The sequence below is a fragment of the Desmodus rotundus genome, chromosome 5 (genome assembly GCF_022682495.2).
Source record: "Desmodus rotundus isolate HL8 chromosome 5, HLdesRot8A.1, whole genome shotgun sequence".
NCBI lineage: Eukaryota > Metazoa > Chordata > Mammalia > Chiroptera > Phyllostomidae > Desmodus > Desmodus rotundus.
The window spans coordinates 150,852,263-150,879,479 of record NC_071391.1 but is presented as its reverse complement, the minus strand read 5'-3'; the positions used below and the strand labels follow the sequence as shown (position 1 = coordinate 150,879,479).

The 27,217-nt window shown below is 50.2% G+C and overlaps 1 protein-coding gene across 1 annotated transcript in view; it reads right to left on the bottom strand.

The window, feature by feature from the left end:
* The window catches only part of ALK (ALK receptor tyrosine kinase), a 630,248-nt gene that overhangs the window by 92,634 nt on the left and 510,397 nt on the right, over nucleotides 1-27,217 (bottom strand). The window contains exons 6-8 of the mRNA XM_053924484.1: nucleotides 11,065-11,196; nucleotides 3,719-3,850; nucleotides 1,339-1,439 (exon numbers count right to left, since the gene is read on the bottom strand). Coding sequence (XP_053780459.1) covers nucleotides 1,339-1,439; nucleotides 3,719-3,850; nucleotides 11,065-11,196 — 365 coding nt within the window. The remainder of the gene's footprint in view (nucleotides 1-1,338; nucleotides 1,440-3,718; nucleotides 3,851-11,064; nucleotides 11,197-27,217) is intronic.

Sequence of the window (27,217 nt, the reverse complement as noted above, 5' to 3'; positions counted from 1 at the left end):
CGTGAGGAAGACGGAGCAGATGTTGGGCCCAGATTTAACTGGACCATTCTTCTGATTAAAAAATTTTCATCCATAACATCTTTTCTATTCTCATTTTATTCTCATTTGTTTATATGTGTGGATTTTTATTGCACAGAAAGCCTGGAAGGCTTGGGTGTACCCAAGCCTTGGCAGGAAAGCTGCCTGTGAGGGCCACTGTGACCTGGGGCCCCTGCCAGCTGTCAGATGAGAAGCAGGTCATGTCAGTTTCACAGGGTCCCTCTCCTGGAGGGAAACAAAGGGCTCTGAGGCCATATGGCTATTCCTGAAACAAGCCAGCAAGGCATTTCTCCTCTGAGCTTCCAGAAAGACAGGGCTGGCCAGACCAACCCTCAGTATTGGCTTTCTACCCTGTGCAGGGGCTTGACGCAGTGCTGGGGGAGGAGCAAAGAAGCACAGGTGTGGCTGGCTCCTGGAGCGGACAGTCTGATTTTGGGCTCACATCCCGTTTCTCCTCCCCTAGTCTCCTTTTGTGTGTTTATATTGGCTAACTCTCGTGGTGCTTAATTTGCGCCAGAAGCTGCGATAAGCCCTCTACACGCATTAACCTATTTAATTCTCACTTCCTTGGGGTCGGCCCTCTTATTGTCTCCACTTTCCAGATGAGGAAACTGAGGCCCCACGGGGTTATTAGCTGCTCAAATAAATTGTGCAGCCAGTCAGGGGCAGAACCTGGCTTGGACTCAGTTGGTTGATTCCAGCCTCCACAAGCTTAACCATGGGGCCATGCTGGGTCCAAACACATTTCTCAGCCCCTACAGAATATGTATGACCTTATGCTCAGGAACACGGTGCCCCTCCCTCCATCCCCACCCTAAGGAGGTAACAGCCACAGGAACTGTTCGGGTAAGTGACTCTGGAGGTGCCTCACCGAAGGCCATTGATGTCTGAGTGAAATCTATGTAAATTGAATTTTTGATGCTCTATAAAATTTGAGTTGTACAACAAGAGATAGTTATTTTTAAAAAAGATCCTGTAGGAAGTCTTTTGCAAATCACTGTTACCCCCCCACCTCCCCACCCCACCGTGGTGCCTTGGAAGTATTGTCCTGAGTTTGCTTAAATCAAGGCCCGACTGCAAAAGCTCAGTGTTGCTGAGCGTGGCTGTTTAAGGAGAGACCCTCTGCAGACGGGGCTGTACTGTGTTGGTAGGTGCTCTCTGCCCAGAAGAGGGCAGAGTGGCCCTGCTGCCCTCCCTCCAGGAGGACAGCAGCCTGGCCATCTCGGCTGCTTTGCTCCTGTGGAAGTGCAGGGGAGGGGGGAGGGAGGGTCAGAGAGCTAGAGGAGCGCTGAGACTTGCCTCGCACGGAGAGTTCTTCATCGGTGCGGGAAACGTCGTGCTGGTCACTGCAGCGCTCGCAGAAGTGGGGACTCCAGTGGTGTTGAGCAGCAGGGCGTGGTCTGGGGCAGAGAGGAAAGGAGTCAAGAACACACTATCATCGTGTAGCCAAGGGCTGCAAGGGTGCAGAGTTAACAAGTGCAGGGTTAATGGGAACATCTTCTCTAGCCTCAGGACATCGTGGAGGTGGGGGCTTTCTGCTCTTTCCAATGGATAAGACAGCCACTTGTCACGGTCAACAAAACTTGGCTATGCAAAGGTCTTCGTTCTAAAGGGCCTGTGATGTCCTAGCATCATGTGTCTGAGCTACTGCATCCCTGATGTCTCAAGGTCACCAGCTTTAGCCCCTAGGCTAGGAGCAGCCTGAAGCACCCTGGACTCCTCCACCCTCAGCCCCGCTGCTCCCCATTTCCAGTCATGCCAGTGCTTTGCCCACCAATGGTCTCTATGACCTTCACTCTTTTCTCCCCCTTCTGGAGCCCAGGTCATCCTGCGCCACAGGCCCTGACCAGGAAGACTCATTTCTCGTGTCTCCCAAGCACTAGCCTGCCTGGAAGTCTGGGAGAAGGTGAGTTCCCACCCCACGTGGCAGTGGGAGAAGCAACTGTCAGCCCCCAGGAACTGCAGGGCATTCTGTAGACGGTCAGGGCTCTGGAGGCCGGGGCCAGAGTGAGCCCACAACTTCTCAGGTACCCGGAGAGCCCCAGCAGGACTGTGGCCATCCATCTCTACTTTCCCCTGTCTCTTAGCAAAGTCTGTGACTGAGTTACTACCAAGTATCACATTTAGGTGGGTCCGGAACAGAGGAGCCAGGATGCACCAGAAATCTCGGAAAGCATGCCGCCCGCCCTTCAGGGAGAATTGAGCTGATGGGGTTATGTGACTGGGCAGAGAAAGGACCTCACATGGCACCTGGGTTACAACGGTTGTGAAGGGTGGCCTGTGTGTGAAAGGCTGCAGTTTGGTTCTGGGGGGCTCCAGGAGGCAGAAAGCACAAGCAGTGAGTAGAATTTACAGAAAGGTAGAGCTTATCTCAAGGTGAGGAAAACTGGTCTGGGATCAGAGCAATCACTGGGATGAATTACACTGTGGGGGCTTTCGAGGTATTCGGCAAGTGCTAAACATTTACTCGTTACGGGTGCTGTCAGGGGACTATCAAAGTGAGCAGAGCCACGGAGATCAGGTCTCATTTGCGCTCCATCTCTCTCTCTGATCCTGCAGACGGGGTGCAGAGGACCATGCAGCATGCCCAGGAGTCTGGGAGGACAGGCAGGAGCCCTCGGGCCTCCACATCTGGTGAGGTCCCCGCAGAGCCCACTCAGGTGCACCTCGCCCTGAGGACCAAGGACAGGACTGTACAGGCTCTGGGATTTTCAGTGGCTGCCCCATATGTTGTCCACTTTCACACTTTTATAATAATAATTGTAAATTCTTGAAGGAATCCATAGGATGTGTGATCTCTTGGAAAGAGAGGGATTCTTGTATGAGGGTCTCTAGCTCTACACAGAACAAGCAAATGCAGGGGAGGAAAGAGGGAGAGAGGCCCCCCTCCAGCCCGTCCTGGGGAGAGGAGGGCCCCAAGGCCTGCCCAGGCCTCACCCCTGGGCACAGCACCGCTGGTCCCGAGCCTAGATCTCTCCAGCAGCCCGACTCTCAGAGCTGTGCTGGCCTCCCAGGCCCTCTCTGATCCCATCACACCCAGGGTCTCCAAGTGTGGAGCCAGCCCAGCCAGGCGTGGGTGGCCATCTCTTGGGTGTGTGAAGGCCCTTTGCCCTCTGGCAGTCAAGCATGGGTCTCGGGAGGATGGGCTGTGACATGGGGAGCAGGGAGTTGCCAGTGTAAGCTGGATGTGAGTGTGGGGGTGTGGCTGAGGAGGCCGGGCTGCAGGGGATGGACCAGACAGGGGGCACGGTTCCCAGGGCATCGCCCTGGGGCCAAGGACACAGGCCTCCCTGTGCCTCAGCCTGGCCAGCCATAAAGAGGACTGTTGTTTTCCTTACCTCTCAGCAAGTAACGGGCCTGACACCTAGTAGGTCTTAAGAAATACTTGTTGAATGAATGGATTAGTCTTACTGATGCTGTTATTCTTATCTTTCAGCTAATCCTTCACCAAGGTTCTCATCTTAAGTTACAAAAGGTAACATCTACCTGGGTCTGATTTAATCATTCTAGAGCCCAGGAAGGTTGAAGAGGGACCATGTGGGAGCACCCAGGGCAAGCCCTGGACAGCCATTTGGGCTTGCCCTTCAGGGTGGGGCAAGGTCAGCTGTCCTGGGGCGGTGTGTTAAGTCCCTCATCTGGCCAGGTGGGCACCTGGGGGAGGGAAAGGCGGTGGCAGTACCTTGCTGGTCCTGGAACTGGGCCTCCTTTAGGGTCTTGACCTGCCACTGGGGCGTGTGGGGCGAGAGCAAGCCTTGGGACCAGCCACAGAAGCCATCCTCGAAATTGCAGTAAAAACCAGCAGGGAGTTTACCTGCAGGGAGAGCACGGGGACACAGTCATTTCCAGGAAGGCCAAATGCAAAATATGCCAAAGTCAAGTATAATAGGCCCGGTGTGACCAAATTGTTCTCACTAATAACAGCTCCCAGCCAGACTCTAGGTGTCTAATGATACTGGTCGTAATGAAGAGAGGCTCCAGTCCCTAACCTGTGCATGTGCTGGTTTACAATGCTCTAATCTTCAGAAAAAAAATAGTAACATTAACAACTCCACAGCAATGGGTATCGTTAACCCAGTAGTAGATAGGACACAGCAGCAGCTCAGAGGTGTTAAGCAACCTGACCAAGGTCACACAGCCGTTAGGGAACCCAGCGGGGACTTGAACCTAGCTCTTTTATTTCTAAATGCTGTGTTCTTTACACGGCTCCACAGTGAACCTGACCTCAGGAGAAGCCAACATGTAACTCACTGAGCCACTTTCGAATGGCCAACCCAATGGCAAGAACGTACCGGTAGCAATGGTGGTATTGGTCAGGAGTTTGGTTAGGGTCCCTCAAATCACCCCTCTTCACAGAGACACACGGGTTCAGAACTTTATTGTCGCTCGACCTTCATTTCCCAAACCCCCTGCAGTTAAGTGAAGCCCCAGGAGCTGTTCTGAAATGTGAGAGGAAACGATGTGTGTCTCCTCTGGGTTGAGGCTGAGAAAAGCCCGTGTGCAATTCTTCAGCCCCCCCTTCCCCTGCAGGAGGGACCAAGGAGAGTTCTTGCTCCTGGGGACACTGCTGTCTGACGATGGAGCCCCTGCCAGCCTGCACCCTGGAGAGATCCTGTGGAGCAGGGGCCCCCAGCCCTCGGTGGGTGGACTGAGCCTGTAGATGCTCCGTTAAGCCCCTGAAGCGCCGCATGGTTTATTACTGCAGCATAACCTCGCCTATCCTGACCAAGCAATCCCAGTCACTGGGGCCTCTTTATATCATCTGTTGGCTCAGCGTAAAGGGCCCCATTACCCTTTCCTCTGCATCAGACTGACCTCAGGTCCCATCGAAGAGGCCACAGTCAGCTTTATAGACCATCTATTTCCCTGCTGCCCACGGAGGGAGGAGGAGGGAGGAGGAAAGGGGAGAGGGTTAGAGAGAGCTTAAGTTCTGCAGCTTCCTTGGAGACCAGCTGCTGGGAAAGCACTGGGCCTGGGGTGCGCCATTCCAGGCTATTGGGACCATGCCCAGCAGCCCCTGGCCAGGCTATGGAGAAGCGGCCGGGCTGTGTCCTACACGGGAGGGAAGGTGCTCTCTCGCTGGACCTGCTGCTCTGTGTCCTTCCTCTGTCTCAGCCTTCTTGGCAGCGGCAGGCTAACAAAGAGGGCCCTAACGCTTCCTGCCTGTGACAGCACCTTAGTGAATTATTACTCATTTCCCCCTGATTCTCTGTGCATTTCACACAGAGGCAGATTATAAATTAAAACAGGCTGTCAGTGACTTTGAACATCTCTTCCCATTTATACCCCCCTGAAGAAATCATTTTCCCCCAAGCCCTGCATGTTCCTCTGATTAAAAATCCAAAAGCTAAGGAGATCTTTCTGTTTTATTTTTTATGCCCCCCTCAAGGGATCCCACATCCACTTCTTTTGCAAAAACTAACTGGTGACCTTCCATGAAGCATCCTTTAGAGGCGTGTTTTACCAGGAGCTACAATGGAAGATTCTAGCAGGTAAGGGGCCGCTGGCAGGAGGAGGCAGGGCCGAGCTGGGGCCTGCAGGGCATATCACTCTCCCCTCACCGGGTCAGGAGGTGAGGCAGAGATCTTGACTCCTGGGCGGGCAGGTGCTGGTGCCTCAACAGCTGGAACCCAACACCAGGCTCTGGTCCTAGCCTCACCACTTCCTGCTGTGTGACCTTAGGCAAGTCACTTCCTCCCTCAGAGCCTCTGCCCCCTCATCTGTAAAATGGGGTAATTCTAGTGTCAATCTCACAGGGCTGCTTTGAGGACAAAATAAAAGAGAGAGTGCGGAAACTTTTGCAACCAGAGTTGAGAAAAGATAGGGTGGCGGTGGCCTTATCGACTATCCTTAACACCTTGGGCGGGGCACACGCTAAACTAGCTGCCACAGCCCTGGAGGCAGAGACAGCCCCTCTGCTGCTGTTCAGGAAATGCCTGTGGTAGCTTGGCCCGCCTTCTACCTGGACAGGAAGGAGGAAAGCCAACAGCATTCTCCGCCTTCTAGAAGCCCATCTCCGTTCTAGCTTGGCAAAGGATGCAGGGTGAGCTGGGATGGGAAGCAGCTTTCTGTCAGGAGTAGGCACAATTGGTCAATGGACAATTTGTGTGACAGTTACAACCTGGAAGGGGAGGGGAAGGGGGTGATGAGTGGGTTTCTCCTGCTGCAAGCATGAGGGGCGTGTGCTCAGCAAGAAGCTGCTCCCAGGGAAGCTGTGTGTGTGGGCGTGGGCATCAGGACAAAGGCCATGGGTGGCTCAGGCAGGGTTTGGGGAACTGCAGCTCGGGCTGACTGCTGAGCACAGCGTTGGCACGCGGGGTTGGGTCAAATGTCAACCCCTCCTCTACCATCCCTTTCTCCTTGCATTCACCCCAAGCACCCGTGCTGTGCTTGGCACATTGTGGGATCTCAATACTCGGTGAATGGAATGGGAGTGAGTTCAGTCCTCTAACCCCTTGCCACTCAAAATGCGGTCCAGGGACCAGCCACACCTGCATTGTCCGTGTAACTTTCAGAAGTGCGGGATCTCGGGTCCCCCACCCCCACCCCATCCCCAGGATCAGAATCTGCATGTATAACCATCTCCAGGTGGTTCCTAATGTCTGCAAAGTGCTGCTCTACCTGACCCCCTTCTTGGGCTGCAGCCAGATATTTCACCGGCTCGATGGCCAAATCGGGCTGCGTGTGGGTCAATCCATCCCGCAACATTCGGTAATTATGACACCTGATTCCACTCTAAGAGAGACAAATTTGTGGAGTCACAGAGATGTGACCTCGGCAACAGCTGTAGGAACTGCCAAGTACAAACCCCAGGCCAAACGACACCACTTCTTTCCCTTCCTGTGTGACAACTCTGTTAACATTTTTGATAAATACGTGTTATACATTTCCTTGAAAATATAGTCATGGGAAAAATGTTAGAAGAAATACATCAAAATATCATGGTTATCTCTGAATGTCTGAGAGGGAGGATTATGGGCGATAGTTATTTTCTCCTGTGTACTTTTCTAGGTTTTTCAAATACTTTACAACCAACATGTTTTATTTTACAATAAAGAAACATAAAAAGCCTCTTTCCGCCTGGCAGGAAGAGTATACACCCCCCAGACCCCCTCCAACAGATGAGATTACTGAGCACATAGCACATGGAGGGGAAGTGAGCTGCTTGCAGACACCAGTCAGGGGATGAGGTGGGAAGCCTCACCCTTTCCTGGGCAGACACGTGCCACGGAGGCCGCTGCCCGACACACAGGGAACTGTGCAGACGACCCGTGATGGGTTACGGCATCCCGGATGTCTCACCTGCATCGCAATGTTTAACTGGAAGGAGGGGAGGAAGATGTCGGATGGGGTTTGGAGGACAGGGTGGGAACGGACATGTTTGTGATTGGAGGGAGAAGGGCAAGGGCAGTGCCCCCACCTCCGTTCAGGTCCTCCACTTATCTCAGACGGAAATGTTGTTCAGGGTTGAGTCTGATCATCTGAATGAAGCTCCGCTGCATGTGGGGAATTCCTTCTGGGGAGTGTGTGGACCTGAGGCTGGGAGTTGATGGGATACAACCTGCTTGGCTGACTACCCTGGACCAAGATTGGGGACCCTCCTGGGGGTTCCTTAGAAGACCCAGACATTCCCGACAGGTGAACACCTGCTCAGAGAAAGCATTCTAATAGGATCCAGGCCACCCGGGAAGGGCCAGGTATGGTCAAGAGCATTGTCTTTGTGCGTTATAGACACTGACACATCAGTGGGCATCATGCTCCAACTCATGTTACAGGTGTGGAGTTGAGGCCCGGAGGTGGGATGAATGATCCTACCCCCTCCCCTTTCCCAGGAAGGTGGTGGCAGAGCCCTGCACCTTCCCTGCCTTTTTTCCTGGTCCCTTCTTCCGGGGTGGATATGTAGCTAGGGCTGTGCTTTTCACAACCAACTGCTGGGAACTCACAGAGCAAAAACATCTGGCTTGTAGTGGTTCCAAGTGTGGGCTTTGGAGTCAGACTGAGTCTGAATCACAGCTCAGCCACTGGCTAAGCTTCAGGTTCCTCACCATAGACGTCAGGTTCCTCATCTCCAAGATGGGTTTAATAGCATCACATAGGATTGTTGTGAGGAGGAAATAAGTTAACACATGAAAAGTGTGTGGAGCAGCTGCAGTACATGGCCAGTGCTCACTAAGTGTTAGCCAGTATTACTATCGTCGTTGCTATCTCCATGGGAATGGTTTCCAGAATCAACATCAGTCAACGTGAAAGGAAGAACAGCAAGTACCCCAGAGAGAACGGGGCACACAAATAAGAAAAAGGATATTTCCTAAGTGTACTGCGCAGATCAGAGTGGCAAAAAGATCGAGAAACCCTCCTTTGAAATTGAACTTCTCTCCCTAGCAACCGATTCCAGTAGCCGAGCACTTGGTGGGGGTGTTCTCCAGTGTGGAGCTGTCATCCTGACAGCTGGCCGGGGGAGCAGCTGTTCCAGAGTGGCTGCAAAGGCCACCGGGCCCCAGGCGCCTGCCCTCCAGACCAGAGCCAGGCTGCCCTCAAGCTTGGGGTTGGTCCTGGAAAGGAGATGGTGGCACGTCCCAGAATGAGGGAAATGCCCTGAGGGCACAGTAATGCGCTGGACCCCGCGTGCTCAATGCTCTCATCACGGCTCAGTTCCCGACATGCTGTGTGACCGGAACAAACCAATTACCTTCTCTGTGCTTTTCATTTCCTCAACTGTAAATCAGGGCATGCCCTGCCTGAGCTGTGTCCCTGCTGGGAAGTGGATATCAAACAACTTAACAAAGGCAAAAGCAAAATCACACAGCTCAGAGGCACTGCTGGAAATACTGCCGAGACCAGTAATGGAGAGACACACCTAGGTCTCTGCCTGGGGCAGCATGGGCGGGCAGGCTTCACTCTGTCCACAGGCAGAGCGAGAGCTCTGTGAGAAAGGCCGGCAGCCAAACCGGAGGGACAAGCAAAGCGCTTACCTGCAACTCTTGACTGAGTTTTATCAAAACAACCACAATTCCATGATTACTGGGAAACTTCACTGGAAGTTTGGCATAAAAGGTAGTTTTTCAAGTTGAAAAAATGGATTTCTTTATTGCTTCATTTAAAAGAGAATAAAACCGGTTCCCCTCAAGGGGCAATCTGTCCTCCAGATGACCTGGGAAACACTGTTAGCTTTCTACAGCTGTTTCGAAGGCCAGCGTTGTGGTACTGGTACCTCAGGGGTGAGGCATTTGCTGCTGGGTCTGGGCCCCTCAGCACCCAGGCACACATCTGCTGCATCTTTCCCACCCCCGTTCTGTTGTTTCCCTTCCTGCCCCCACGCTGGATTTTCAGCACTTTGAGGGAAGGTGCTGTGGCATTAAGCTCTGCTCCAGGACCTAGCATATTTTCTATCTCAAATTTCTTATGTTCTGGTTTCCCTGGACGAAATGCAAAAACCTGTAGAGTTTTACTCCTAGCCAAATAACTACTGAGGACACTGAAGTGGAGTGAGCACTGGGCTGGGAGTCTATTCTGCTGCTAACTAGCAGTGAGACCTCAGCAATTTGTTTTCCTTCATGGAGTCCAACTTTCTATCAACAAGAGTTAGTTTGCCAGGAATCACGAATTTTCAGTACAGGGAAGAGTACTATACCCAATATGCCTACAGAGAGGGAAGGAAACGTGGAAACCACCCTCATGAAACGTAATGGATGTACACCTGCTCAGGTGGCTAAAATAGAAGGCAGATAATAATAAATGTTGACAAGGATGTGGACAAATTAGAACCACTGTACATTACTGGTGGGAACGTAAGGTGGTGCAGCCACTGTGGAAAACAGCTTGGCAGTTCCTCAGACTATTAAATATAGAGTTATTATATGACCTAGCAACTCTACCCCTAAGTGTATACCCAAGAGGAATAAAAACATCTCTCCACACAAAAACTTGTACACAAACGTTCACAGCAACATTATTCATAAGAGGCCCCAAATGGAAACCACCCAAATGCCTACCAATTGAAAAAAGAATAAACAAAATGTGGTATATCTCTACAACGACATATTATTTGGCAATAAAAATACATGGAGGACTGATACAAGCTGAAACACAGGTGGCCCTTGAAAATATGCTAAGTGAAAGAATTAGTCACAAAAGACCACATATTGTAAGATTCCATTTCTGTGAATGCCCAGAATAGGCAAATCCTTTGAAAGAGAAGGTAGATTAGTGGTTGCTGTAGGGCTAGAGGAGGGGGGGGGCGAAGTTGGAGGAAATTAGGGAGAGATTTTAGGGCTCCCTTGTGGCATGAGGAAAATGTGCTGAAACTAGATTGTGGTGGTGGCTGCACAACCCCGTGACTGTGCTTAGAAACGCCGGCTTGTGCTCTTTAAGTGGGTGAATTATATGGTATAGGAACTACATCTCAAAAAAGCTTTAAGAAGTGGTGGATAGAAGAATAAGAGGTACAGAGGAAGAAGAACCACCTGTACTTGTTGGGGACGGTCAGAGGAGGTTTCCCAGAAGAACCAGCTGTTGAGGTGAGTCTTGAAGGAGCAGATGTGACTTGAGAAGGGACAGGGCATGCTGGGCAAGGGATATGATACACACAAAGCCATGGAGGCATGAGGGAGCTGAGGGTGGGCTGATATGGCTGGGGCTGGGGTACATGGAAGATTGGGAGGATGGGAGAAGCAGGTGGGGGATGAGATAAGGACTGAAAAGTGAGGGAAGTCCGGGCGAGGAAGGCTTCTAATGTCATGTTATGGAGCTGTGCTTTGGCCTGAATGGTTTTTTCTGTGCGTAAGGAAGTTGAAAGCATGACTTATAAGGTCTTGTTCGGTTCTTAACCTCTACGCTGCTTCTGGACCACAGATCAGAGCTCTGTCTCTTGAAGACTGTGTAGCTTTCGAAAGTTGCCACTAAGAAGAGACTCTAATGGCACTGGACATAAGGAAGGTTGTCCAAGTTCGAGTGCAAGGGGTGATGGGGGCAGAAGAGGGCTATGAGCATGGGCTGGGGTGAGGTGGGCAGAGACCACCCATTACTCACTGCATAGCTGGCCCTCGTCTTCTCCCTGGGCGCAGTCCCGGTGGAAGTCGCAGGCCTGCCCGAGCTGGAGGACTGTCCCGTTCCAGCAAGTGAAGGAACTCTGTAAGGCCATCTTGGAGCCCGGGGGTGTTCCTGGAGAGCACACAGAGATACATACCCCTGGTCAGTGTGGGTGGCCCTGCCACTCCCATGCCAGTGGCCTGACTGAGACACTGGCCTCTCAATCTGGCCACACCCAGGGCCAACACCAGGAGGCTGAGAGGAAGTCAAAGCCCTAACACCCCCACAGCCCCCTTGGAAATTCATTTGCTAGTGATGGGGACCAGTAGAGCCACTGAGGTTTGGTCCACAACCCCTCAAAAGTCTGGGGTCCCCAAACCCATGGCTTCAGTGTGCCAGGTAGACAGCTTGCAGGTAGTGCCTCATCTGCACGCAGACAGCCCTACCTTCAAGGTCAAGTTTGGGATATTCAGGGGAGTATCTGGTTCAGTGTATGTCCCCCATGTTCTTGACCCTAGATCCCACCATTGGAATTAGTCTAGCAATATGCCCTCCTCTGGGCTGTGGAACACAGAGAACAGCATAGTGAGGGCCACTGGCTCCTCCCAGACTGACTGCGGAGCTGACCACGCCCCTCCTGTCTGTCCCCAGCCTCTCGATGTACAGAAGGAGGGGCTTTGGCCATATTTCTAAGGCCTGTTCCAGTTCTGAAATTCTAGGTGAATCATATTATCCAGTGAAGGGAGCGGGGGCAGTTTATAAGGAACATGCTAGCAGTTATTTGTTACTGTATCAAGAACCATGCATTATGATAATTAACTAACCTGTGACCCCAGAGAACCAGGCATCAGGGAAGAGAAAGCTGCCCTGGCCCAGCATGCCCTACTGAATGGGCACTTTGCCTGGGACCACCTAGCAAGGGCCTGGCTGGTGCTTCTGGTGGCACCTCCTGTCACCCAGCTCTTGGTGGGTGTGGGATGGGGAGCCTCTGGACCCTGGGGAGATGAGCAGGAAGGACCCATCCCACATCCGGCTCCCTCGCAGTCTGCCCTCTTTTCTAGGTCTGTCCCCACGGCAGCTGGTGCCTCAACAGTCTCCCCACCCCCATCCCATCAGCTGGATGGTGGAGAGAATGAACCAGAACTGTCATCAAGTCCAGCCTGTTTCCTTCTAGGGGGCCTCTGTGCCTCAGCACGCCTGGCTCTGTAAGGAAGCGAGGCGAGTCTTAACAGCACCCAGTTCCTAAGTGGGAAACTGAGTCAGCAGCTTAAGTGACTTGACTACGGTCCTGTAGCTGGTAAATGGGATTTGGGCCCATGTGTCAGATTGCAAAGCTGCTCTCTCCATCTCATGGGAGGGGAGCACTGGAGGTGGCCTTGGGCCCTCTCTGCTAGGCTCATCCAGATAAGGCTCAATTTATCAGCTGCGGGCAGATGGACTCTGGGCCTTGTCGGCCTGGCTGGGCATTTCATTAACTCCTGGACATGGGAAAGAAAGACGGGTGCTGCTTCCCTCAGGGAATCACATCTAAGTTTTAAACCTGCTCTTCAAGGTCCTTTGTGATCTGGGCCCAAATTTCCTTCCATGTCTCACCTGTCCGCCTCTCCCCATGAGACTCATCTGGCATTGGTTCCAGGAAGCCTGGCTCGGAACCAGCTCTAGTGCATGTTCCCATCCTATCACCAAGTTGTTGGAGCCTCTGTGCATCCCCCTGCCCCTCCTCCTGGCCCGAGCTGCTACCTGGCCCCTAAAACTGTTCACAAAGCGCCTGCACATTAGGTCACCTGCCTGTGGCTGGCTGAATAACGGACTCACCCAAAGACCAGCATCCTAATCCCCCAAACTGGCAAATACGTTACTTTCTGTGGTAAAAGGGACTTTACTGATGTGATTAAGTTAAGATGGGGAGATTATTCTGGATTATCCAGGTATAACTATAAGGTTCTTATAAAGACAGCAGCAAGAAAGTCAAAGTAAGAACTAGGAGATGGGACGGTAACAGCCAGAGTTTGGAGTCACGGGCTAAGAAATGCAGGCAGCCCCTAAAGCCAGAGAAGGCAAGGCAAGGGATTCTCCCGCAGGGTCTGCAGAAGCAGCCTGCTCTGCTGTCGTGACTGCAGCCCATGGAAACTGCTTTCAGACTTCTGCCCTTCAGATCTCTCAGAGCATAAATCTGTGTTGTTTTAAACCACTGAGTTTATAGTAGTTTGTTGCAGCAGCCATGGGAAACCAATACACCATCTAAACCCGACCCCAGTTGCAATCGGACACTATGTTAGCAGAGGCCCCGGTCACCTGAAGCCCAGCATAGCTTTAGATCAGCTTCTTGCTCCTTAACGTGCTTTGTGAGTAGATCTCTGTGGTTCCCTAGACTGGTCATCTCTGCCCCTTTCTTCCTCATGCAGAAGGAAGACTGACACCCCTATCTGTCCCTGTGCCTCAAGACAGCCTAAGCCAATGTTTTCTCCAAGTCCCCCCAAATTCCAAGTGCGACGAAATGCACCACTTCCCAGTCATCTTCCCTTGGGAGCCAGGAAGTGAAATGCTTCTGAGAAACTGGTGTTGGTCGCTGGAAGGTGCAGCCTTCCCCCTGCGGAGGGCGTCCTCCCTAAAAGGAGGGCTGCGGGGGCTTTTCTGGGAGTGGCTGTGGGCTTTGTTGCAGAAATCAAGCTCACAGCAGGGGTACCTGGCATCATATACAGTGTACCTGCTACCTGCCCCGCACTTTCCCTGCCTGCTCACTGAACTATACCCACCAGCACTGGGCAACACTATTTTTTCCCACTTACTAAGGGGGAGTTGCCAATTAAGTGAGGGTGAGGGGCATTGGCAGGCAGGTGGCCTCCAGCTGGGGGCCCCTGTGAGGACCAGACTGGTGTGTCCACCCCAGGCTGGTGGGCTCTGCCTGCCCAGTGACATGGCCAGTCCTCTCTGCCCCGCTTTCCAGGCAAAGGTATTTAGAATAATAAGAAAAAGTCTTCACATTTGCTTGGTGAGTTTTAGCTCTCAAAATATTTTTTCTTATGTTGGATCATTACATACAGGTAGGAACTTATTACCCTTGCTCCCGGCCCAAACGAAGAAAATGTAAGTCAATCAATCAATCAACCAACCAACCAATCAATAACCTGTGAGGCCTATCTCATCCAATGAAGCACAAGCAAGCAGCGCTGTGCTCTACTCCCGCCTTGCAATCAGACCTGATTTCTCACTGCGAGTTTTCGTGAGGGCATCCTGTGCATCGGTGACTCGCCATTCCCTGGGCATGTCTTAGGGCTTCTTTCACTTTCCTCCATTCCGAAAACACGTGCCTGCCGGCTGGAGTGTGCAAGCCGGGTGCAAATAGAGAAAGAAAAAGCCTAGAGTCTCACTATCCAGAGGCTGTCACTTTTAACACCTCCGAAGTTTTTTTGGTCTATCCTTTCAAAGAATGTATAGTTGTACCCTATGTGTATGTGCCTTAAAAGAATTAAATAATACCACAAGCTTTTCCAAAGTTTTAAAAATTCTCCAGGAGAATGCCTGTTAATGGCTACGATACTTTGTGACACGTACCATGATTCATTTAAACGTTACTCAATGACTGTGTTATTAGATTGTTTATGCAACTCTTTAAAGAGTATCTTCGAACATAAACCTTTGTGTGCCTTTCAGATTGTTTTTCATAGGATAGATTCCCAGAAGTGGAATTACTGAATCAAAGGGTGTAAACATTTTAAAGGCCCTTAATAGATACTGCCAAATTGTTTTCTAGAAGCTAATCCAATTTGTACTCTCACCAGCTGTGTTCAGACAGACATGCCCCTCTTACTGAATCCCGGCCGACCCTGGGTATTACCGTGATTGTCATTTTTAACTAAAGGTATTCACCTGCTGATTTATTTTCTATATTTTCGGTAGTTGGTGAGGCTGAATATTTTTTTCACATGTTGCTAGCTTTATCTTACTCTTTACATTGCCCACTTCCATCTGCCCATTTATCTAGGAGGCTCTTCAGGTTTTCCCATAGAACGGTATGAGATTAGGAATAAGGATGTGAAACTATTTATTGCCTATTTGACACTTCTCCTAATATTTTACATGTACTTTCATTCTGTTTATAATGTGTCTTGATACACAGGAGTTTTAAGTTTGCACATAATCCAAACATATCCATATTTCCCTTAGTGATTTCTTTTTTTCTTTTACGCTTACAGGTTGTTCCACGTGGGGTTGGTCATGTGTGGGTCACCCTTCCTTTGGGAACATCGTCCACCATCATCTCATCTCTCAGTAACGGGGACCTAGACCTCACCACCTCAGCAACGACATTTCGGTGGGCTCTCCCGGTCCCCCTCCATGAACCGTCCTTTCGCTTGGACTCCTCTTGCTCGTTACTTCTTGCATTTAACACGGCAGACACGCTGCCTCATGCTTTAACTAGCTGTTTGTATGCCTGTCTTCCTCACTGAGCTGTGGGCGGCTGGAAGGGCGCTACCCGGTCTTGTCTTCATGAGTCTGTAGCAGTATCATGTATGGAGATCTCCTCGCCCCAGTATTTGGGGATTGAATTGATTCTGCATATGACATGTGGAGAGTTTTATTATACCTGTTATAGTTCAGAATACAAAGGCTTAGTGTGGTTACGTGGCTCGCTGAGGCATTGGAGAAAACCCACATTTCTGACATCTTCTTCTCTACTCTTTGTGCTGTGTCTGCCTGTGAGGGCCCCCCACCCCAGGCGATGGGTGTCCTCGGGAGTGGTGATTGTGGGTACACAAGGGCAGGAAGTTGGCATCTCTGTCCTCCACCCCAAACCTTGACAAAGGGGGTTCTGGTAGTGGGAGGGTCGCGCTGCTTTCCCCCTCCAGATGTCCCAGAGTTTATCCCCCAAACCTCTCTTCTCTCAGGTGAAGCACGGCCGCAGCCTGGAGAAGCTGTCTTCTTCAGCCCTTCCCCCGGCTCCTCCCCATCTCCTTCCCCTGGCTGCAGGTGGCTAGGCTCCCTGGCATCGCTTCCTCTGTACACAGGGATTTGTGCTTGTGAGAGTTCAATTAGACATATGCCTGGTCCTCTGATCTCTACTGCTGGCCCCAACTCCAGACTAATGAGGCGCAACAGAAACAACCACTCTGTCTTCTCAAGTTCTCTTTTTATGGGGCCCATAAATTCCAAGGAAGGAAGTACTATTGGGGAATGGTTTTAATCAAGGGCCTGAGTTTCTTAACCGGCATCCTCTCTGTGGCTGTGAAATGATTGTTCTGGCTTGAGTACGGTGCCTGAGGCCCTGGGTGGTCATAGCCAGCCTTGGGAGCAGCAGAGCCTCCTGCTGGCACTTCCGGATGCTCTCCACCCATGGGCGCCAGTGATTCTTGGTAACCATTGTTATACAAATGCCCTGATCACAAAGGAAAGCTTAGGGAGATCTGAGACCGAGCTGCTCTTGGGGAGAGTTGTGCCTGGGGATCTTTTGTAAGTAAGGGTCTTCTTCCTGGGAGATTATTTATTATCTTTGAAACAGCAGGTCTTCCCAGAACAACGATGTAAGTCCCAGGGAGTAGTAAATTACCATCTTCCTTGCCTTTGTCCAGCACTGGAAGTTTACAGCGTGCTTTCCTGGTCCCCTCTTGTTTGAACCTCATTAAAAAACTTGCAGAGTAGTTATTGTTATTTCCGTTTGATTATTTAGGAGATCGAAGATTCAAGAGAATAAATCATGTTTAGACAAATGTTTTCTAAACAGTAAGGCCCTACAAAATGCAACCAGTCACTTGCCTGGTGCTTTGCTGTGGTCTCACAACAAACAACCCCAGGGGAAAGCCCAGAGCCTGGTCCTAAGAACCAGGCAGAATTCCTCGCCCAAGACTTGGATTAGATCACCTCGTGGAGCAGCATCCTGATGGCCCGTGGGGGTCACTCGGGGAATTAGAAATACTGTGGGTCTGCAGGCCCCACCTGGACCAATGAAATCAGTGGATAGCGAAGGCGTGGCCTTGGTGGTTTTAAAAGCTACCTGAGTGATTCTCATGGGCATCAGGTGGAGAACCACTTCCTCGGAGGGCTGGAAGGCCTGCCCTTGAGCACCTCTATGTCTTGGGTGCATCTTTTACCTCCACGGGTCTCCACTGGCCTTGGTTCAGTGAGGGTGGGGGCTCAGACCCAAACTTTAAGACCACCATCCATGGGCAACATCTGGATTCTGGAGCTCTGGGCAGTGGTTGTTGGTGGCTATGTTTCTAAGGTTGATTCGATATAGTTAGTGCCCTCTTTTTTAATACTGGCCATTTAACGACTCTCCCCTGAAGCCTTCTTCCCTCCCAGGAGCCTTTATTAAGCCACTCACCCAGCAAGCTTCCTTCGGTTGCCTCATGTTAGCTTTTCCTGTCTTAGTCAACTGTCATTGGCATCCTGGAACATGTCTCCTGAAACAGCACGCCACATTTGTTTGCCCATTTATCTTCTCTCCAGTACACTAGAAATTAGTTCATATTGGCGTCTGAGACACGTGGAGCCCAGGGCAGCTTACATGAGTCACTGTTCCACCCCAGGAGTGACTCACTGGGTTCACTCGCTGAGAATGCCTCCTTTCCCCGAGCTGTGCGTTCAAAGCAGAAAGCCAACGTGCGCCCCTCCTTCAGTCATGGCTTGGAGATTCCATGCTCCGAAGTCTACACAACTCTCCTTGCTCAAATTTCATTTTTAAATGAATGTCAAATTTTAGGTCACTTAATTAATTTTTAATTAAGGTGATTTATGTGGCATTTAAAAAGGCACATTTGTGTCAGCGTTTGGGCGGTCTCCCACCTGTTGGCTGTTGCCTAATCAATGACACTCGTTAAAGGGGGGGGAATTGAGTGCTGCTTCAGTGAGATGGGGGCCTTACTCTTAAAGGCAACGGGTTGGGACGTGTAGGAGGAGTCTGGCTTCTGGAGGGTGGGGAGGTCCGGAGTGGGGCTGGGCCGGGCTCCCACCAGTAGAAACTTACTGTTTCCCAGGAGGAGGAGAATCGGGTACCTAGGGGTGGCCAAGCCCGGAGATGGGAAGAAGGGTGCTGACGTGAGGAGGATGCAGCCAAACAGCACATGCAGGCCAGCAGCTGTTACTGCTGCGCTGACATTAATGGAAGGCCTGCGAACTGTGTAAATTAGGCCTGGCAGAGACCAGTCCTGCTGAGGGCTTTGAGCCTCGTAAATTGTGTGAACGCAGCCTCATTAAAGAACTGGCATCTTGGGCTCCTGCTCAAAATGTAAATTGGCGAGGAGAGGGCCTAGCTATGGAGGGCCAACAGTAGGCTGGGAGGGAAAGCACTGTGCTGGGAATTGGGAGAGCTGGTTGGAGGCCCAGCTCTGCTGTAAGGCCTCTGGAGCCACGAGCAAGTCACCACTCTCTGGGCCTCAGCTTCTTTGCTTGTGGAACCTCTAAAGTCAGCCTTTGGTGGTGTGTCCACAGACCCTCCGTAGCAAAGTCACACAGGAACTTGCTAATCCTGCTGCTTTCTGGGCCCTGGGTAGACCTACAGAATCAGAGTATCTAGAGGTGGAACCCTGGAACCAGCATGTCCACAGGTTCTCTGGGCGACAACTGGATCCACCAAGGTCTGAGAACCTCTAGTATTAGAGAAATAAGTGGGTCTTTAGTTTCTTCTTCCCTTGGAAGGATCCTGAGCCTTTCAGCCTTACATACCCTCTCGCCAGACAATTCCCTCCTGGGCCTGCGGTTATCAGAGCCCCTTTTACACCCAGGTCCCATCTCTGTTATTACTCCAGGAGCCCACGCCATCAATTCGTTCAGTTCGTGCTGATGAGACCCCCGAGGTGCAGAGAAAAGAATTCTCGGCTCCCTCTTCTACTAGCTAATGGTGTGAACTCCAACAGTTCACAGGGCTCCTCTCTTCTATAACTCAGGGATGCTATCTAATTCATAGGATTCTGGTGAAGATCAAATGAAACTGTATACACAAACACTATGTGGGGTGCTTATGAGCAAATGTCATAGACTATCCCAAGGGCTTTGGGAGAACTGGCCATGAAGGGTTGGTGAAAGGGATCAGTAAGAGTGTTGGACAGGCCAGATCTTGGGGACAGACAGCACCTCGGGAATCTCTCACACCCCATAGTAGAGGTGAGCATCCACAGGGCCAGAACCTATCAGCAAAACGATGATAGAAACAAACCCAACAATAATTTGCAACACAATAATAGCTATGAAAAATAATGGTTGCAACGATGAATTTTCCAGCCTGTTTATCTCTGGAGTTGCCCTGCCACCAGAGTTAGCTCTCCGAGCCCAGCTGCTTTGAGGCTAGGCCTGCCATAAGGCTTTGCTGGTTTGCACGGCATTCCTCCCCAATCGCGGCTCTGCGGCCCCGGCACAGCCTGCTTTCCCAGCTGTGCTGTGCTCCTTCGCGTGTTTAGCTAAACACCGTGACTTGCAGTTGCTTGAACACGAGGCCAGCACCACAGCCTCTGTATCACCCGCTTCCTTTGTCTAGAGTCACCTTATCCACCTGCACAATGCCTCCAAACTCAGAGGTCACTTTCCCCAATGGCTTATTCTTCTTCCTTTAGGAGAGACACATAACTGACCCCCTCTGGGGCGCTCTGGTAATCATTACACACCTTGAACCGTGTACTCACCTCCCCTACGGCATGATATGTCTGCATTGCTAGCTTCTCCCATGAGATTCTGAATTCTTTGAGGCAGGGGGCAGTAAAATAATCTTACTTATTTTATCTCCCGGAGTGTCCAGCACAGTGAGCACTCATGAATGCAGAGTGAAGGAGTGCCAAATAGATCACCAAGTTTACATAGAAAATGGGGTGGGGTAGAATTTCCTTGCATTCTGGAAATTGCTAATTCTTCTAGTTTATACCATAGAAATCCTCCCCCCCCCCATCCCATTCAACCTTTGGATTATTTTGGGACTATGTTCAGAGCTTCTGCGAAGAGCCTGGCACTGAGGTTAAGGGAGGGAACAGGGGGCAGCATGGGTGACCTAGTCTGATTGGCAGACCACATGAGTTCTCTCTGGGAAGCTGACACTTGAGCTGATATTGAGGGTAAGAGATAGTCTGCCACGCAAAACGTCCGGAGAAGCAGTAACTGCTACACTGGGGGAGGGAATGTACATTTATGACCTAGAAACAGCAAAGGTCTGTGTGGCTCAGGAGGGTCCCAGAGGGTCATGGGGGCTGAGAAAGGTGGCTGGGGTGGGGCGTGGGGGGTCAGAGGCCCAATCAGCAGGGCCTTGCAGGCTGCAGAAAGGGGGATGGATTTTGCTTAAGGAGTTTAGACAAGGACATAAAACAGTTTGATTAGTTTTTAAAAAGATCATTCTGAGCAACTTAGGGAGAATGGATTGGAGAACACAAGAGAAATGGAAAGACCAGTTTGCAGGCTGTTGTAACCATCCAGCAAGTGGTGAAGGCTGGAGATGGTGGAGATGGAGAGAAGTGGGTGGTGCGAGTCACAAGCTGGAGATGACTCTGACAGGAGGGCTGATGGCCTGGAGGTGAGGGCGGGGGAGGGGCAACATCGAGGACTCCACTAGGATGAGGCCATGGCTGCCAGCTGGCAGGACAGAGCCAGTGAGCGCTTGTTTCAAAATCCCAACTCCTTGGACAGAGTCGGCCTCCATATGCATCTATGAAGACCCATTAAGATCCCCTTAGGCCACTAGTAGGAAAGCAGAATATGTTCCATTTTCGAGACTCAGTCTCCAAAGGAAATAGAAAGTTTCTTATTCCTTTGTGCCCTCAACAGACCCTTTATCTGCATGGTCCTTTCCCCAAGGATTCCCTATTCGACGTTTATCTTCATCGCTTTGCTGAAAAGACATGGCAATCATTTTATTTTTAATATTATAAGTGACCTCTCTGAACAGTTTGCCATTAGTCTCCCTGAAAAGCGGTGACATTTAACCATTCTGCACCACAGCTCCCCACAAAATGTTGTTTCCTCCTTTTATGTCTGCCAGTAAACAATGAACAATTCCAATCATAGCTTGGAGAATTAATACTAATCACAGACAAATCATAGCTACAGTGGACACCACTGGAGGGCCTACCACTTATGTGGTGGGGGAGGCTGCTTGGAACAGAGGGCAAAGGTGAGCCTGGGCCATTGGGATTGGAGGAGTAGAGACAGGAGCACTAATCACAGGGAGTGGCCTCTTGAGGCACCTCCACTGAAGGCGCCAGCTGGATTCAGCCCCTTGAAATAGACAGGAGGTCATCTTGCCGCCACTGAACCCATGGTAGCCATGGGGGACGGTCTGGCTATCTGCTAGAGACACGAGATAGCTGTGGGGTGCTGATGCTGGTCTCTGTCTGTGATAATGATGACTGCCCCTCACCATTTATTGAATGCTTATAATCTCCTAGGTACTTTGAAAAAAAAAATTTAGAGAGAGAGGAAGAGGGAGAGAGAGAGAAAAACATCAATGTGGGAGAGAAACATTGATTGGTTGCCCCCTGGACGCACCCCAGCTGGGACTGAAACCACAACCTAGGCATGTGCCCTGACCAGGGATCAAACCGCAACCTTTTGGAGCCTGGGATGACATTCTAACAACTGAGCCACCCAGCCAGGGCTGAGTACTGTTTTAAGGGCTTTCCATGCATTATTTTACTTAGACCTTATAGCAACTATGTAAAATAGTTTTTATTATCTTCATTTAATTGAGAAGGAAACTGGGACCTATGGATTTGTAAAGATATTCCCAAAGTCCTAAAGGCCAAATTTTATGCCAACCTGACACTGGAGCCCATACTCTTAGTCAATGTGCTAGACTCACCAGGAGGGAAGTGCATTTTAGGAGCCCCAGGAATAAACAAGAGAGAGAGAGAGAGGATGTGGACTGCCCAGCGGTGGGGCAGCAGGGAAACTGTGTGTAACAGGCTGGTGACAGAGGCCAAGGGAAGGAAGTGGGCAGCGTCGGGGTCCTGGAGGGGTGGGGAGGAAGGCTGGCTGGGATTCTGCACGGGGTTCTTGTACCTCAAAGACCCAATAAAAAAGTTTCTGGGGGTCCTGGCTGGTATGGCTCAGTGGACTGAGTGCTGGCCTATGAACCAGAGAGTCACTGGTTCAATTACCAGTCAGGGCAAATGCCTGAGTCATGGGCCAGGTACCCAGTAGGGGGTGCATGCAAGGCAACCACACATTGATGTTTCTCTCCCTCTCTTTCTCCCTCCCTTCCCCTCTCTAAAATTAAATAAATAAAATCTTTAAAAAGTATTTTTAGGGGAATAATATACCAGGTAGGTGTTAAGATAGGGTCCAGACACAGGGGAACCAGATGGAAAATGAGTATCTGAATTCATAGTTTCCTGGGCCAGGCAAAAATCCCATCTCTCCTGGAGGTTGTTGGGCCAACAGAGATGGTTATGGAAAAGTACTTTGTAAACCACTGAGTACCAGTGAATGATTAAGATTTTATTTCTATAATAAACCTCCTGACATTATGTAGACTCTCACTAAAGCCATAAAAGGCTCACTGCCTCACTTCCTTGTCTTTATGAAATGTTACCTTCCCAGGGCAGCTTTCCCTGGTGACCTTATCTATGTCTCTTGTGGCCTCCACCCAACACAGGGACACTTCCTCTCTGCTCCCTGCTGTGCTGTTTCTCCTGGCTACTTATTCTTGGGCAGTGCACATGTTCCATATTGGTTTCGTCGCTAGTCTGTCTCCCCCACTAGCAGTGATTTCCCTGCTGAAACTACAGTGTCCAGTACATAATAGTGGGATCTCACTAAGTCTGTTGAGAGGACAGGTGAATGGATTTCTTTCATAAATTATTTTTGGCAATGGATTCAGAAGCAGGACTTTATGTTTTATTATGTTTTACACTTTAGAACTGGCATTTTGGAGAAAAGGCATCTCACTGAAGAGAACTTCCATGCAGACCCAATCCCTATGGCTGCATGTGTACAAGGCTGGGGTCTGTTCCTACAAAAAGCCAATCACGTGAGAGGCTCATCACAGAGATCATGGCCTTCTCTGTTCCTGAAGGCCTTGCTCAGTGCTGCCAGCTCCATTTGGGAGGACGACATGCAGTCATACGCACAACTGAACACTAACCGGGGCATTAATGAAGCCGCAGCAGACACGGACTGCTAGGAGCCTGCCATGCACAGGGGAGGGAAGTGATGGCCAACTTACAGTAGGCAGTGAGAGGCGGGGAGACTGTCAGAAAATACTGCCCATTTCAGACTCAAAACCAAGAGGGAGGCTGGGTCCCGGCCCCAAGCTGTCAGTGTCCAGTGGATGGGCCACTTGCAGCCAGAGTCAGGAGAGGCAGGATTTCCTTGGAGGAACTGTGAAGAGCATCTGTGTTATTCAGTTTGATAGACAAAGAAATGTGGAAAGGAGGCAGAGGCTCCTATGGAAAGATCAAGGTCACTTGCGTTGGCTAGGAATCAAGAATATCTACATTTTTTAGTCTCTAGTTCTTTTCTAAGGCTCTCATGTCAGGGTCTGACCTTCTCAGAACCATGAAATTGGTGAGATCTAGCGAAAAGGAAAGACCTCACTGGATGATAGCCAGGGAGGAAGGATGAAAAGAAGAAGAAATAATAATCAATGAGGATCTACTACGTACCAGACATTTTCTTTTTCTGTATTTTACCTTTTATTTGATTCTTTGAATGAACATAACTTAAGTATACACGGAGATAAGTTATTTAAAATGGCTATTATAAAAAAATGGAAAACATCCTGGCCAGATAGTTCAGTTGGTTAGAGCATCATCCCAATACACCAAGGTTGCGGGTTCAATCCCCGGTCAGGGCACATACAACAATCAACCAATGAATGCATAGGTGGAACAACAAATCGATATTTCTCTCTCTCTCTCTCCCCCCTCTCTCTCAAATCGATACATTTTTAAAAAAGGAAATGAGGACTGGCGGGATGTAGCAAACAAACTGCAATCTCCGCGCACCCTTGGCAGGAATGCAAAATGGCAGGAATGCATAATGTTTTCCATGCCACTATGGAAAACATTATGGTGGTCGCTCAAAAAATTAAAAACAGAATTATCGTATGATCCAGCAATTCACTTCTGGGTGTGTATATATTCAAAATATTGAAAGCAGGGTTTCAAAGAGGTATTTGCAGATCCATGTTCACAGCAGCATTATTCACAACAGCCAAGAGATGGAGGGGACATCAATGTCATCAACAGGTGAATGGATAAAGAAAATGCGGTCTACATGGACAACAGAATATCATTCCACCTTAAAAAGGAAGGAAGTTCTGGCACATGCCACAACATAAATGAACCCTGAGGACATTCTGCTAGTGAGATAAACCAGCCACACAAAGACAAATGCTGCCTGATTCTACTTCTACGAGGCGCCTGAAGTAGTCAAAGTCAGAGCCAAACAGTGGGATGCTGGTTTCCAGGGACGAGTGGGAAGGGCCTTGTTTAATGGGTAGAGGTTTCAATTTAGCAAGATGGAAAAGTTTTGGAAATTGGTCGCACACTGTAAATATTTTTAACACAACTGAACTGTACTCTTTAAAAATGGTATAAGGTGGTGAATTTCATGTTTTACGTGTTTTACCACAATTAAACATAAAGATGGCTGGACTTGAAAGTAAATCTCAGTTAAGATGGCAGGGCAAGAAGAAAACAGTATGGCCCAATGACATGTCTGTTGCTGTGGCCCTGGCGAGGAGTTCAGGTTCTTCTTCTCTTCATTTTTTCTTTTAAACTCCCCTCCTGTTTGGCTTCCAGCAGAACACGCTGCCGCGTGAGACAGTGGACACAGCCAGAATGCACTGGCTGGAAGCGAGGACCCTCAGATCTGCTCTGACACTGTCGTGCACGAGCCGAGTGGCATGGGATCGGGCGTATGCCCTCTCTCACCTGCAGTCTGTTTATCTGTGAAATGACAGGGTTGGCCGTTATTCCCCCTCCACTGTGGGTCAAGGTGTCAGCCAACAACAGGGGACGGTGGGGAGCAGTCCCACGTGTAGGAGGAACATGCCAGTGTGGGAGGAGGAGGGTCTGGTATTAATAATGATAAATGTGGAAGACACATTGGAAAGCCTACGGGAGACTCTAGTTCCGCTAGAGCCCTCTGAGGCCCACTCTTGCTCTTGAATGTGGGACACCTCACACAGAGGGCTGCTTCAGGCCCAGCAGGTCCCCCGGCACACAGGGCTCCATTTCCATTTTTATGAGTATTTCCTGAACTCCCAGGGGATTTCTGCCAGGTGCTATGTGCTTGAGAGTGAAGTGCCACTGAACAGAGTTTACAATTTCTTTTAGAGAAAATAGGCGAGAAGGCAGACGAGACTTGATGGGACAGATCTGTGAGGACGCCCATGGGACTGTTCACGCCCACAGGTCTCAGGCAGGCCTGCCAGGTCACAGGGGCAGCGGAACACACCTCCTCTCAGTCAGGAAGGGCCCAGAGTGGGAAGAGCTTCTGCCATGGGACTCCCGGGAGGAGGAGCGTGACATGTTCTAAATGGACCGATGGGAAGGTTTCAGTTGTATGGCTGTCCTGGATCTCCACGGGTCTTTGTAATTTGGTGAGCATACTCAGAGCCTAAGAAAAGAGGATTGGTTTGGAGATAGATGGGCTGAAATTGAATTTTGACCAACAATTGGTCTTGTACCACGTACTCGATTGCCTTGAACTTCAGAATCTATCTTGCAGGGTTGTATCAAGGTTTAGAAATACTACAGGTAAGCATCCATGCCTGGTGCATAGTGGGTGTTCAGTGAATGGCAGACGATGAAGAAAACATAGTCTACATTCTGGAGGTATTCTGTATGTGGGGGCAGATTTGTGGGCAAATAATAATAATAATAATAATAATAATAATGTGCTAAAATAGATGTGTGTTAACAGTCTTAAAACATCTAAAACATTTTAAACAATCTTCTGGAGATAATTACTGAGAGGTAAGGACCTGTCTCCTCCCCTTGAACCTGGCAGGCCTGCGATGGCTTGGGCTAACAGCAAGTGCTGGAAGCCACCATGTGACTGTTGAGGCCAGACCATAAAAAGCTATGCAGCTCCCACCTTCCTCATAGATGCATTTGGCTTTGGAGCCTGAAGCTTCAATGCAAGAAGTTTGACTAACCCAAGGCTACCATGCTGAAGAGGTCAAGGGTAGGTGCTGCGGGGACAGTCCCAGTGAAGCCCAGCCTCCTACCATCTTTGCTAATGTAGCAGACATGTAAGCAAAGCCAACCTGGACACTGCACGCCACTTGATCTGTCAGCTAAATGCCACTGCATGACCTCTGTCAATGTCACACACAAAAAATTACCTAGCTGAGCCCTGACTGAAGTCTAGTCCCACAAAATATAGCAGTTGTTTTAAACACCACACTCTGGAGTATTTGTAGTTTAGAAGTAGACGACTAAAATGTATGAATGACAGGCACACAGAGGAGGGGTGTCTGACTGTGGGACAAAGGAAGGCTCTTGCATAAAAGTGACACTTGAATTGCTCCAAGAATTGACAAGTAGAACGGACAAGGGAGTCCCAGGGAGAGGATGGAAGGCTCAGGGAACAGCGGATTGGCTGGGGATCTGGGGTGGAGGGCAAGCTGGCAAAACAAGCAGGAAGCAAGCCACTAACGCCCTGAATGACAGGCTGCAGAGTTCTGACCTCAGGCCTTATTGGCGTTATCTTATTTAAACCACGCGGCAATGCGAGAAGCAGGGGTTGTCACCTCCACCTACTGAGAAGGAGACTGAGACCCAAGCACTTATAAGGTCGTTTCCAAGGTCAGAGAGGATCCGCAGAGCCAGGATTTGAACAGGGCTGCCTGACTCTGAAGCCCATGCTCTTAATCAATATGCTGGACCCACCAGGGAGGAAAAGGCCGCTTTAGGAGTCTCTGGAATAAACAACAGGGAGGACTGTGGGCTGCAAGCCCACAGATGACAAACAGTATCTAAAATATTTCCAGAAGGCATAGGATGAGAGCACGGGACAGGACTGGGACTACAAGGTATTCTGCACATCCTACAGGGGTGTGGAGAAAGGCATGGTGTGGGGAGGGGCTAGAGATGTTGGCGGCCAGAGGGCCACTGCAGGAGCCCAGCAAGGCCTGGGTCAGCACAGGGCTGTGGGGTCAAGGGGAGGGGCCGGTGAGAGTTATTTCAAAGGTAGCATCGATAGGATTGGACCGCAGGATGATGGAAGA